The sequence below is a fragment of the Monodelphis domestica genome, chromosome 1, assembly GCF_027887165.1.
Source record: "Monodelphis domestica isolate mMonDom1 chromosome 1, mMonDom1.pri, whole genome shotgun sequence".
Lineage (NCBI taxonomy): Eukaryota > Metazoa > Chordata > Mammalia > Didelphimorphia > Didelphidae > Monodelphis > Monodelphis domestica.
This window is the reverse complement of record NC_077227.1, coordinates 375400036-375413017: the sequence shown is the minus strand read 5'-3', so window position 1 is coordinate 375413017 and position 12982 is coordinate 375400036. Positions and strand designations below refer to the sequence as shown.

The window sequence follows — 12982 nt, the reverse complement described above, 5'->3', positions numbered from 1 at the left end:
GTTGGCCTCCATGACAATATCCTATGTGATTCAGGGAGAGTAGGGAGGGGTTGGTACACTAGTAGATGGGATCTATAATGTAGATATGAAGAAAAGTAAGTTTAACATATAGGAATCTATGATTTCATTTGTGTAATATCTTTTTTTCTTTATATATGAAAATACTTGTTTTGTTTGGATTTGTAAACATTTGGAATAATAGCAAATACTTTATTTTCAAAAAATAAAAAAAAATTTTAAAAAGCATTCTGTTGAATAAGATACATAGACACTCAACCTTCTATGGTCCCATGTTTCTAACTTTTGCAACACAAACTAATGACTCTTCTAAGCACTGCAAACATTCATCCCACACTCCAGTCCACCAGGGCTTTGACATAGTGTTATAAGGTAATCCAAAGTGTCAAAAGCTATCTCAGGCGAAGGCAAATGCCATCAACAGCTAACAAATCAGAAAGGTCTTACATGTGGTGATGGTGACAGAATACCATCTATCTGGCTTACTTTGGAATGGCCCAACAGTACACCAGCCCGGGGACAGGGGCATGATTTTATTTATTTAGCCACAGGCACTCCCAAAGACTTATCTGCCAATTCACAGAAGGGTCACTTTCTCTGTCTACAGGGAGGTTGCCCATACTGACAGAATTACAGATCTTTGAAGTATGGAAGTAAGATCATAAAGCTTATCATAAACTTAAAATGTCACTGGGCTAACAGCATCTTTTTGATAACAATTCTCTGTTCTGTCCTGATGCCAAGATAACATTATTTGGAGAGCATTCAATGAACTACATCCCTAGGATGATAGGTTCAAGATTTGAGTAATAAAAAGGCTTTAGAAGCCATCTTGTACTATCATCTCATTTTATAAAGGGAAAAACCAGGGAGGTACCTGACCTGAGATTTGAATCCATGTCTTTTGCTTCCATATCAAATACTGTTTTTACTGTATGGTGTTGATCTTATAGTTAAATGAGCCATTACTGGAATAAACACAAAAATCCCCCAAAACAGGTTTCAGGCAAAATTGAATATATACATATATATGTATATATTCAGGATAAATTATATATATATATACATATAAGAAAAAAACAAATAGTACAATGGGTATCATAGTCATGGCTGGGTAAAACATAGATTATGTTCTTTTCATATATTTATAGGAGAATAAGGAAAATCAGTGATATCAGAAAATACCTTTGAGTTAAATTTTTATTTGTTTAAAACAGAAAAAGTATAAGAATTGGTCATCATACTCAATAGGACTGAACTTCACCAGAGGGGGATAGGGAGAGGAGGGAGCACAGAAGCCTAATTTATTCATGACCCAAAGAATAAGTTGATGTACAATATTTACATAGTAAGAAGGCAAGCAGGTCAGAAGAAGATAGGAATACAAAATCGTGCAGAAAGTATCATGGAAATATGTCCTCTAGTTTCAGCTTCTTAGCTTCAGACAGTGCTCCAAGTTGTATAGCATTCAAGGTAATCAGTGGTAGGGCAGTAGTGTTTGTTGTCTTATTATTAAAAAGTACAATAAACAGAAAATAAAATAAAACAGAAAATAGATTAAAAAATTATAAACATTTTTAAAAGGCTGAAGTTCAGGTCCTTTTTGCTTAGTGTATAGAGCACTGGCCTGGAATCAGGAAGACCTGAGTTTGAATTCTGCCACAGACACTTATTAGTTATGTGACACTAGGCAAGTCACTTAATATGGATGTTGTAAAGATTGAAGAGATAAAATATTTAAAGTGCTTTTGCAATCCTAAGGTGCTATATGTATGCTATTTAGCTATAAAAATCCATCTCTTTTTTAACTATTAAAGATATCAAAATCACTGGAAGCCCAGCAACCCAAAAAAAGATTCAAATGGGACACAAAACAAAGCATGATATACTTTATTTTCCCAGTGGTAGAGAATGATCCCTAGTCAATAGAATTTTTATTTCCTCATCTATTAAATGAGCAGGGCTAGGCACTGGCCTTGGAGTTAGGTAGACACCTGCTAGCTCTGTAATCATGAGTAATTCACTTTATCTCTCGGTTTCTTCCTGTGTAAAATGAGGGGATGGCCTCAGGTCACTCTAGCTCTAAATTAATGATCCTGTAATCCTACTAATTGATCTCTAAAGTCCAGCACAGCTCTGACAGTCCATGATATCGTGACCATTTCAGGTACAATTGTTCCATCGGGACTGAAAGTTTATTTCTCAGGAATAGAAGAGTGACTCATTCTGGGAACAGGAGATTTCCCTTTGCCAGCCTCTTGCTGACTATTTTTTTTATTGGTTCCTTTCTTTGGAGATTGTGGGGTGGAGTGGAGGTGGAAATGATAGAGGAAGAGGAAGAAGGAGAACCATAAAAATGCATCCTCAAATGTGTAGTGGTTAATAATTTGCAAAGTATTTTCACATCCATTATCTCACCTGACACAATGATGGAGAAAGTTAGTGGCTTCCTATTGCCCCTAGGATAATAAAGGTGAATTCCTTTGTTTGGCATTTATAACCCTTTGCTATCTGGTGACAACTTATCTTTGCATACTGATTAACTATTTTTCCCCTCACACACACTATGTTTCAGTCATACTGGTCTACCTACTCTTTCTCAGATACGACCTTGCATTGATCATCTCCATGCCTTAGAACAGGCTGTCCCCCATCCCTGGAATGCTTACAAAGCCCTCTCACCTAGCACCATGGTTCCCTTCAGTGTTCAGCCCAAGTCAAGCTCCTTCTTAATTCCTTTAGTTAGTTTTCTGTGGTCCCCACTTCCACAAATTACATCACTTTCTGTGAATATTTTATATTTTTATATTTTCTCTTACATGTATGTGTCATTTCTCTTTAAGGATATATGCTTCTAGAAGGCAGGGGTTATTTTCTATTTTTCTTTGAGTTGCTGACCTGCAGAGTGCCTGGCTCATAGTTGGAACTAAATAAATGACTGCTGATCGACTATCAGGTTAAAGCAATTCACTTACAATGGAGCTTCATGTTGATTGAAATTAAACTGAAATCATTTCAAAGATCACCTGTGCCTCCCACAGTGCTGGACACTTCACATTTGCACAATATATGCTTACTGCCTGATGGATTGACTGGTCCTTCTTAAGCCCTGTCCTATGACTCTCTTTCTTGGGTCAGTTATACTTCTCATCCACTGAAGATTACCTAGAAAAAGCATGAGATTCTAAGATTTGTTTGACCTAGTATGATTGGACCTTCCAACAGAACAGAGATGCTGCCCATTAAGGGGAAGAAGGATGGAGTTCTGGGAAGGACAAACTATGGAGGAGAGATGTGTGGTAAAATTCTATGGCCAGACCTGGTACATGGGGAGAAAAAATAAAGAGCATAATTGCAGAGGGAAGGAAAATGAAATGACCTTTGTTTGCCAAAAGCAGAGAGGAAATGGAACATTGCTAGTATAAAGCAGAGACTGGAAGAGCTAAGTCCCACCCTTCAGAGAAGACAAATTGTCTTATAAGGAAGGGAAGCTCTTTGGCAAAGCAATGTGTCACTGATTGCTGGGGGAAAGCTTAGGATCTGAAGTTCCAGAAGGCCAGGCCAGAATAGGAGCACCTAGATGGCTCATTGGATGGAGAATAAGGTCTTGAGATGTGAGGTCCCAGGTTTAAATCTGACCTCAGACTTAGTTGTGTGAACCTGGATAAGTCATTTAACCTCCACTGGCTAACCCTTACCACTCTTCTGCCGTATTGATTCTAAGACAGAAGGTGAGGGTTTAAAAAAAAAAGTCCAGTCCAGGGATGATGATGATGATGATGATGACAATGACTAATATCCACTTGGTAGAGTTCATATTTATAATGATAAATGTTAAAAGAAAATACAATGAATAGATAGTGTAATGGTGCCAGTATCAATCTGATATGATCCTCAGAGATCAGAAAGTTCTTTCTTTAAAGCAAGGAACCAAGAAAATATAGAATCTAGGGCTCAGTCTAGAAAGTATGGAGTTCAACTCTTTAAAAACTAAAAATAAATAAATAGGGGAAAGCTAGGTGGCTCAGTGGATAGAGTCAGGCCTATAGATGAGAGGTCCAGGGTTCAAATCTGGCACCAGATACTTTCTCACTGTGACCTTGGGCAAATCTCTTAAACCCCATTGCCCTTATCACCCTTCTGCCTTGGTACCAATACAAAGTGTTGATTTGAAAATGGAAGGTAAAGGTTAAAAAATGAATAAACAAATAAATAAATACAAGGAAAAATTGAAGACATCAAGAGCCCCAACAAAAGGGCAGGATTTCAGACAAGATACAGTCTTCTCTTGAAGTCTCATTGTGTTTTTAGTTTCCAAAAACTGAACCTTTTTACTCTGTACTGGCTCTTTCAAGTAAAAAAATCATTCCTCTCCTAAGAATGAGGAAAATAGTAATGTGTACAGTGTAAGAAGAGAGAGAATATAGGTGAAGGCATCTGGGTAGCATCTTTCTCTGCATTGGGGTTATTTCAGAATGTATATATTTTGAGCAGTTGAAGGATTTTGTTCTTTTGCTTTTTTGAGAAAGAGTTTGATGATTTCAATCTTTTACTAGGCTTTAGGTCTCATTTCCTGGGCAGAGCCCAAAGGAATGTAAAAATGGCTTGCGTAAATCCATGCCAGTCATGGAGAAGAGTGAAGCTGCAATACCCAAATAAACCCAGAAGTTCAAACCAAAATGGGGAATAAACAGAGCTTTCACTGTGATCTCTAGGATAAAGATCACAGCGTGACATTAAGGAAAAAAGACTTGGTATCTGAAAGATAGTCATTTCTGCACCTCCCCACTAATCATTGTACTTCACAGGGGGTCAGTCATTGCAGGAAAGTTCTCAGGGCAATAAAGAACATCATAGTGTTTGAATCACTAAATGGGAGAGGGAGCAGGGACTCAAAGTGCAGTTTACAAGGTTTTGGAGAATAGTCCCTGCTGAGATTCCAGTTGAAAGAAGATGAGCTTGGCCCAAGACAATGTGGTATAATTCAAGACAGCAGAGGATAGAGGAAAGAGCATGAGCTTCACAATCAGTAGTCTACAAGTAGTATGGGTTTTACAATCAGTAGAAGGTATTATGGAAAGAACAGTCATCGAGTTCAGATCCTGCCATGGACATCACCCAGGTGTTATCTGGTAAGTCATTTGTCTTCCTTGGGTTTTCTTATCTGTGAAATGAGGGTGTTAGTCTTCATTCATTGCCTTTGAGATTCCTTCCAGCTCCAGATCTCTGATCCTATGCCCTGGGTTTGAATCTTGACTCCTTTAACTACCAGCATGACTATGAGCATGTTCCTTGAACTCTCAAAGACTCTGCTTTCTTCATTATAAAATGAGGGTATGTTCTTCTCTTTTGATGGTGAATAGGGGACTAAAGGTATGGACTGTTGTATATACTGTCAAAATTGGCTGATATGACAGCTTCTTTTGTGTAACTGTTTTTTTTCCCTTTATTTCAAGGGAAGGTCTGTAGCAGGGCTAGGAAAATCTATCTGTAAATCACTAATTCAAAAGCACAAAACATCAACCCCCAAAACAATAAAATACAGGAAAATAAAATTAGAAGATGGTGTGTCCTAGGCAAATGGTCAGATTATTTCTACTTTTAAACCTTGTAATCTTAGGAATCTATATCATTCCAGCCCAACACCAAGTACATTGCCAGCCACACAGGGCAAAGTAAAGAAATAATGGTTTTTACAATGTTGCTTTGATTGTATAAATTGTTCCCCTGGTTCTGCTCACTTCACTAAAAATCAGCTTATACTTTATGAACCTTAATCAATGCCCTGACCAACTATAATTCCAGAAGACCAATGATGCTACCAAACTCCAAACAGAGATGAAAGACTCATGATGAAGAAATATATATATATATATGCTATATACATATATATGGTGTGTATATATTTATATATGACAATCAATGTGATGATTTGTTCTGCTTAGCTATTTATTATTTTTAAATAGGTGGATAGAGGGTGGAAGGGAGGTAAAATAAATACTTGTTAATTGAAAAAAACTTAAAAAAAGAAATAATGGTAGGCCTACATGTACTGATGCAAAATGAAATAAGCAAAACCAGGAGAACATTCTACACCATAACCGCAATACTATACAGTTATCAACTGCAAAAGATTTAGCTACTCTCAGCAGTACAATGATCCAGGACAACTCTGAGGGACTTATGACAAAGAATGCTCTCCACCTCCAGAGAAAGAACTGTGGGAGTCAGAATGCAAACTGAAGTATAATATTTTTCGTTTTAGTTTATTTGGACTTTTATTTGAGGGTTTTGTTTTCATATGAGTATTCTCTTATAACAATGAACAATATAGAAATATTTTGTATGATAATATATGTATAACCCAGATCAAAATGCTTGCCAGCTCTGGAAAGGGGGAGGGAAGAGAGGGAGACAATTTCGATCGTATACTTTTGGAAAATATATGTGGAAAATTGTTATTACATATAATTGGTAAACTAAAATATCTTTACAAAAAGAAAGCAAGAAAGAATAGTCCATAACTGCTAAATGTGGATGCAGAGGAAGGGGGAAAGAATTGGTATGTAGGGAACCAAAGAGAATCTGATTTTTCTGCACTCACTACTGGAAAGGGATATACTTGAAAGAAATGAATAATCCCAATGGAATTTCAAGACTTCTAGACCAGAGGAGGCACCATGGTACAGAAGAAAGATCATTGGCTCTGGAGTCAGAAACCTTCATTTGAATCCTTCCTTTGATACTCACCACCTGTGTAACCTGAGGTAAAGTCACTTAACCTTCCCACCTCAATTTTCTCATCTATAAAAATGAAGGGTTGAACTAGATGACCTCTTAGGTCCCTTACAGTAACAGTTATTACTGGGTGGTCCTTCCCCATCCAATCTTGCTCTATTCCCTGACATATTCTTTCTTTGGCTGCAATAAAGGAATATATGCAATGTGTACAAAGGGGGAAAAGGGAAGGGAAGCAAATAATAGGAGATAGAGCCACTGTAATTATACCCATGGGAAAGGAGAATAAAAGAGTGACAGGAAACAGAAACACAATACTAGACCCAACAAGCACAGAAGCCCTAATTACATTCCTCTCTCTCCAGCTGGCTCTGAAACTCCAAAGCAGTGAATGGGATGAGATCAGGATGCTACTTAGCTTCCCAATGCCCTAAACCCTGAGGAAGTGTCCTTAATGCTACAAATTGCCCTACAGGATTTAGCACAGCTAAAATAGGGAAAGGGATAAGTTTAACACCAGCAAACAGTACAAAAATCACTCTATTCTTGTAAAAAGGCACAGATGAAGATAAGAGTCACCCCCTATCTTACAGGTCCTGAATGGATACAAATGTTGCCTGGGATGTGCTTAACCCCTGGAAAAGAAGTATCATAAAGCAGAAAGAGGACCAGGGTTCATGATTCCACCTCTGATTCCTACTCGCTCTTTAATCTTTGCCAAATCACTTAATACTCTTAGGGTCTTAGTTTCCCCATCTGTCAAATGAAGGAACTAGACTATTTGCTCTCTGAGGGCCCTTGAAACTCTAATTCTATAATCTGGTCCACATTCCAAATTTCCCACCCCTGCCGCAGACCTTCCCTCAAAATAAAGGAAAAATAGTTACATAAAAGAAGCCATCATATTAGCCTTTTTAGCAGTCTTCTCCCCCAACCCCTATCCACCCATTAGAAGATAAGCTCCTTGAAGACAGGGTTTCCATTTCTATCTGTGGACCCCTAAGACCCAGGAAAGAGCCTGGCCCATGGTAGATATTTAAAGATTGTATATTGAATTAAGTTATATTTGCCAAACAGTTCAACTATATTTGCCAATTGCCCAAAGTAGCATTGTATGTTCTTTGATATAGGGATTAGAATACTTATAAAATAACATCCCAGGAGAAGTGGGAAGCAAAATTAACAAGAACAACAATATTTATGTAGTGCTTATTAAGTACCAGGTGCTGCTCAAAGCCCTTTACAATTCTATCTGATTTGATCCTCACAGAAATCCCACCAGGTAGGCAAACAGTGGTTAAGTGACTTTCCCACAGATACTTATGTGGGGCATCATTTAAACTCAAGTCTTTCTGACTCTAGGTCCAATGCTCTAAACATTATACTACTAAATTGCCGCAAAGCAAAAACAGTGAAGGGATAAAAGGTAAGAAGGCCAAGACAGAAGTAAGAATAAGAAGAAAAGATGGGGAGGGCCGGGAGAAAGAACTCTATAGGAGAGAAGAAAGAGTATAGGATTGGGGAAAGTGTAGTTTCACTAACTAGAGATGAAGCAAGTTTCACTAAAACTCCAGAATCACCCTGATCAAATCCTGTTTTGTATTTTTTGTCTGTCTCTGAGATTCAAGAAAATAAGCAAACAAACAAAACTATTAAAAAAACTTCCCTTATTGGGTAGTATGTAGCTACTGGAGTCTTTTTTTGTCTTGCAATCAAATTTTCACTGACCAAAAAGCATTATGCTAAGAAGTATGATACATTACCCTGACCTCAGAATTTACAATTTAATTGGAGAAAAAACATTCACTTTTAGAATATTCCAAATGCTACCTCTGCTGCCAAGTAATTACGAGTGTCTTGAGATTCTTCAGCCTAAATCATCTACCTTTCTCATCATTCCTTGATAAAACAGAGCTATACTATGCAGAATTATTTCCATCGTTCTTTTCCGGGGTGCCATTAAACATTTATTAAATTAAATTTATTAAATATGATGCTGAATGATAAGGATAAAAAAAGAGACAAAAGACAGTCCCTGTCCTCAAGAAGCTTATAGTCTTCAGAATCACAAACAGGCTTTCATCTTTCCTTTTGAGCCCAAACCCTTAAGAAACTTTACATTCTTTACTTTTTAACTTTACTGACTACATGTGAAACGGTGGAAAGAATGATGAATTTAGAATCAAAAGATCCAGAGTTCAAATTTCAGTGCTGCTACTCATGGGACCTTTTAACAAGCCTCTTACTCTCTAACCTTCAAGTTCCTCAACTTTAAAATGAAGGGGTTAGACTAGATCTTTTCTAACAGAGGCTTTTAATCCTTTTTGCTTGATGAACCCTTATGACATTCCAATGAAGCCTGTGGATACTTTCTTGTAATAATGCTTTTAAACATATAAAATAAATGCAATAATGTTTTAAATGCATCAAATAAAACACATGGGCTACATTTCTAATCCCAGAATTCCAATTCTTTGACATTTAGTAAATAATTGTTAAATTTATTCCAGTGTCCATAGTTCCACGGTATTCTACATATCAGCTGAAATGTAGGATTCCGAATCTCAAGGACAAAAAGCTATCCCTCAGACCCCTTCCCCATCTGTTACACACAACTTTGCTGAAGCCAAATGAATGTCAAATCACCTAAGGTGCCCAGAGGACCCTCCTTAAAGAGTTCTGCAATACTGAATACAGATTCTTCAACTGCTCTCTTCATGTCTGGGGCAGAACAAAGAGGGTGGCTTGAGAAGAGAAAGCAAAGGAATACCGGAAGCACTGGACCACAATAGCTGAATAAAATACTGTTCTCTAAGCTTTTAGTTTAAGGCAAATAGGCAGTTAGAGGGATTTTTTTCAGATGTACTTAGATAAATGGGTACATTTGTTATGATTTTGTACTTTACTAGGATTGAAAAAGAGAAAGTTGTTTCTGATCGACAACTAGTTATAATTTTCTGAACAAGTTTCACCAACAGCATGAACACTGTTGTATCTCAGTGGAATTGCAGAGCTAATCAATCACTCTTGCGTAACAGGTACTTACTGTGAAAATAATGTCCTCGACCGAACAATGAACTTGAAAACATATTCCAAAGCTTTCAGAGTTCTTAGAATAGGTTCACACTGCTCCCCTCTGCTGGAAGTATCCAAGTAGGTCTTCAGAACTGTCATCAATTTCCTAAACGAAAAGTTTATATTTTCAGAATACTTCTTTTCCCAGGACTTGGTGCAGACATTAATTTGTGCACAAATTGTGAGGCAATCAATCCATGGCAGAAGGTGGGTGAATCCAAGTTCACTCATTTATGCCTAAGCATGAAAATAACCCTACAGACAAAATAAAATTATCATTGCATATGTGTGTATATGTGTATACAAAAATCTCCAAAACAAAGAGCAATGAAAAAAGTTGATTATGTTAGGGAGGCTGAATGACATGATCTCTAAGATCCCTTCCAGCCCCAGGATCCTATAAATTCAGTGAAAAGAAACACTAGGAAAAACAGGCTATATCCAGGTGGTTAGTGATTGCCTTAACTGTTAGTGACCAAACTTAGGTATGGTTGTGCATTAAAGATGAGGGGAATAGTGCAGGAAGTTTGAATGATGCTCTGAAGAGAGGGGCTTTTTACATATTTGGAATCTTAAAAGGGTTTAATCTCAGCCAGTGGCTTAGCAGTCTCCATTACTGTGAAAATTAAAGCCATCCTATGTGCCAGAGGACTAAGGAGTCTAAGAACTGGTTCTAATAGGAAGTTTTGCCACCCCATCTCTATACTCCTTGTGTATCACCAAGAGACCCATCAATAAGAATAATCACAGAATGAGTGATAAACAAGAACCCCCCCATGTTCCTAAGGCCTTTTGAGTTAAGAAGCAGAAATGGAAGTAAGTATGATTGAGAACTAAAAGAGGCTTAAGAGGTCACTTAGTACAATGCCTTCATCTTATAGCTGAGAAAATTGAGGTCTGGAGCATTTAAGTGATTTCTTTTTTGTTTTTGAGCCCACAGCTCATGGGATGAAAATACAGAAGTGACCTTCCAGCCCTTTCTTTTATAAAGGTGCAAACTAAGCTAAGAAGTGTCTGAGGTCATATTTGAACCCAGGACCTCCTATCTCTAGGTCTGACTCTTAATCCACTGAGTCACCCAGCTTCTTTAGGTGAAATAACTTGCCAAATGAGATGCGGGTAGCAAATAGTAGAACCAGAGTACCCAGCCCAAGTTTTCTGATTTCAGTAAATATTTATTAGTTACTTATATGGACATCATTGTGCTAAGTGCTGGATAATAAGAATTCATATTTATACCTTAGTTTAAAGTTTTCAAAGTGTGTATACACTAATTCATATAACAGTGTCTCTTCTCTAGTTCAATAAGTTCTGAGCTCCAAATGATGATAAGATTTGAAGTTGTTTTTTTTCTAAAGTATAAGCCATTGGGTGCTTTCATGATGTCCATGAAAAAGGAAAAATGTCAGAGTAAATAGAGTGCTTGTCTTTGAATTAGGAATTCATGCATTGATGGAGGGCAACCAGGAACATCATGATAGTATTAGGATAGCACTAGACTGAAGTCCCAGAAAGTCAAATGAGAGGATGGCCAAGAAAAATATTTCTTATTCCCCAACTAGGTATGAGCTAACCCTCAAGATTCAGCAAAAGCAATCAAGATGAATTCTGGATTCAAATTCTACCCCTGACACTTACTAGCTAAATGCCCTTGGGCAAATCACTTGAATTTTAAGAGCTTCTGTGTCCTCATTTGTAAAATGTGGGGGGTTGTTATGTCCCTAGGGTTAAGAAGGAAAGCCTTCTCCAATTCAGATCCTATGATCCTCCATTCAAGAGGTTAGTTTGGTTTGTTTTCAAAGGACTAAGCAAGAAGAGAAAAGCTGAAAAAAAGAAAAATTCTTACCAATTTAATGACTCAATTTCTTCATCTATAAAACAAAAGTATTAGACTAAATGATATTTAGGGTCTCATTTAGCTCTAATATTGAATGACTTGTAAGGTCACAGCTTGTAAAATGTCTCTGGTCCTTTCTTGGGAAAGTTAATATGGAATTTCTTTATTTTTCTAGAAAGAACAGCTGTAGATTCAATCTCCAGGGAATACTCAAGGGCCAAAATTTCCCCCCAGGATATGTGGGTGATGACTTTAAACTGGATAATCAACCAGAGAAATCCCAGTGAGCATATGCACTTACTTGTAAGCCAGTGTGGCACTAAAATGTTGTTGTATGTAAGCCTCCAGGACAGTATTGAAATGTTGGAATTTCCGATCAGCGATGAGTCCTATTATATAGATCTGATAAAGATGTCAAGAATAAGCATTTATGAGGTTGATTTTCTGTGCAAGTGATATGGATGAATGCTTACATGTGACTGAAAGGGTTCTGAAAGATATTCTCTTTCTCAAACATATCCCCCTTGTGTCACTACAGAAGAGCCTGAAATCTCCATATTAGAGATTAATTTCTTTTGGTTTAGGTCTTGTTGTCTCTAATTTGCATTTAAAATGTAAATACTCTTGGGTTGGGGTAAATGGTTAAGCCATCATTGCTCATTAATACTTTAGCCAGCTTTTCTCCATGACTTTCTCCAAGAAAGTCACAATTTTTGTTTGGAGAAAAATAATGCTAGGAAACTAGAAGAAAGCCTAATGGAAGGCTCTAGGTAACTTATAGTAGTAATGGGATGGCACTGGGACAGGACTAGGCTGACCAGCAGATGCAAAAAAGCCTCAGAAAGTCAAATGAGAGGATGGCCAAGGAATCTATTTCTTATTCCTCAGCCAGGTATGAGCTAACCTTCAGGATTCAGCAAAAGCAATCTAGACACTTCCTATCCTACTCCTTGTATATCCGATGGTCAACATCATTTTGTCATCAGGACTTAAAATCTCCTTTCCTCCCATTCTACCAAAGTTACAAATGAAACTATGACCTTAAAATTGAAGGAAACATAATTCCTTTTCGTCTCTTCAAAACTCAACTCTGTGGGATCTAAAAGTACAGTATTCTTATCAGTATAATCTGAGCTCAGAGCACCCTAGTGGTTTTCCAGGACTCTCTCACCAAGGCATCAAAGACCAGGATGTCATATTCATTACTCTGGGAATGTTCCATCATGATATTAAAAAGGGCATCCAAGGTATCTTGAAGAAACTGGAAAGAAAAAAAGAAAACTTGCATAAGTCAACAACATGGGCAGGGAACAT

At 37.4% G+C, this 12982-nt stretch overlaps 1 protein-coding gene across 1 annotated transcript in view; it reads right to left on the bottom strand.

The window, feature by feature from the left end:
• DOCK2 (dedicator of cytokinesis 2) overlaps positions 1-12982 on the bottom strand; it is a 559513-nt gene that overhangs the window by 438531 nt on the left and 108000 nt on the right. The window contains exons 20-22 of the mRNA XM_056811565.1: positions 12840-12929; positions 11970-12070; positions 9803-9937 (exon numbers count right to left, since the gene is read on the bottom strand). Coding sequence (XP_056667543.1) covers positions 9803-9937; positions 11970-12070; positions 12840-12929 — 326 coding nt within the window. The remainder of the gene's footprint in view (positions 1-9802; positions 9938-11969; positions 12071-12839; positions 12930-12982) is intronic.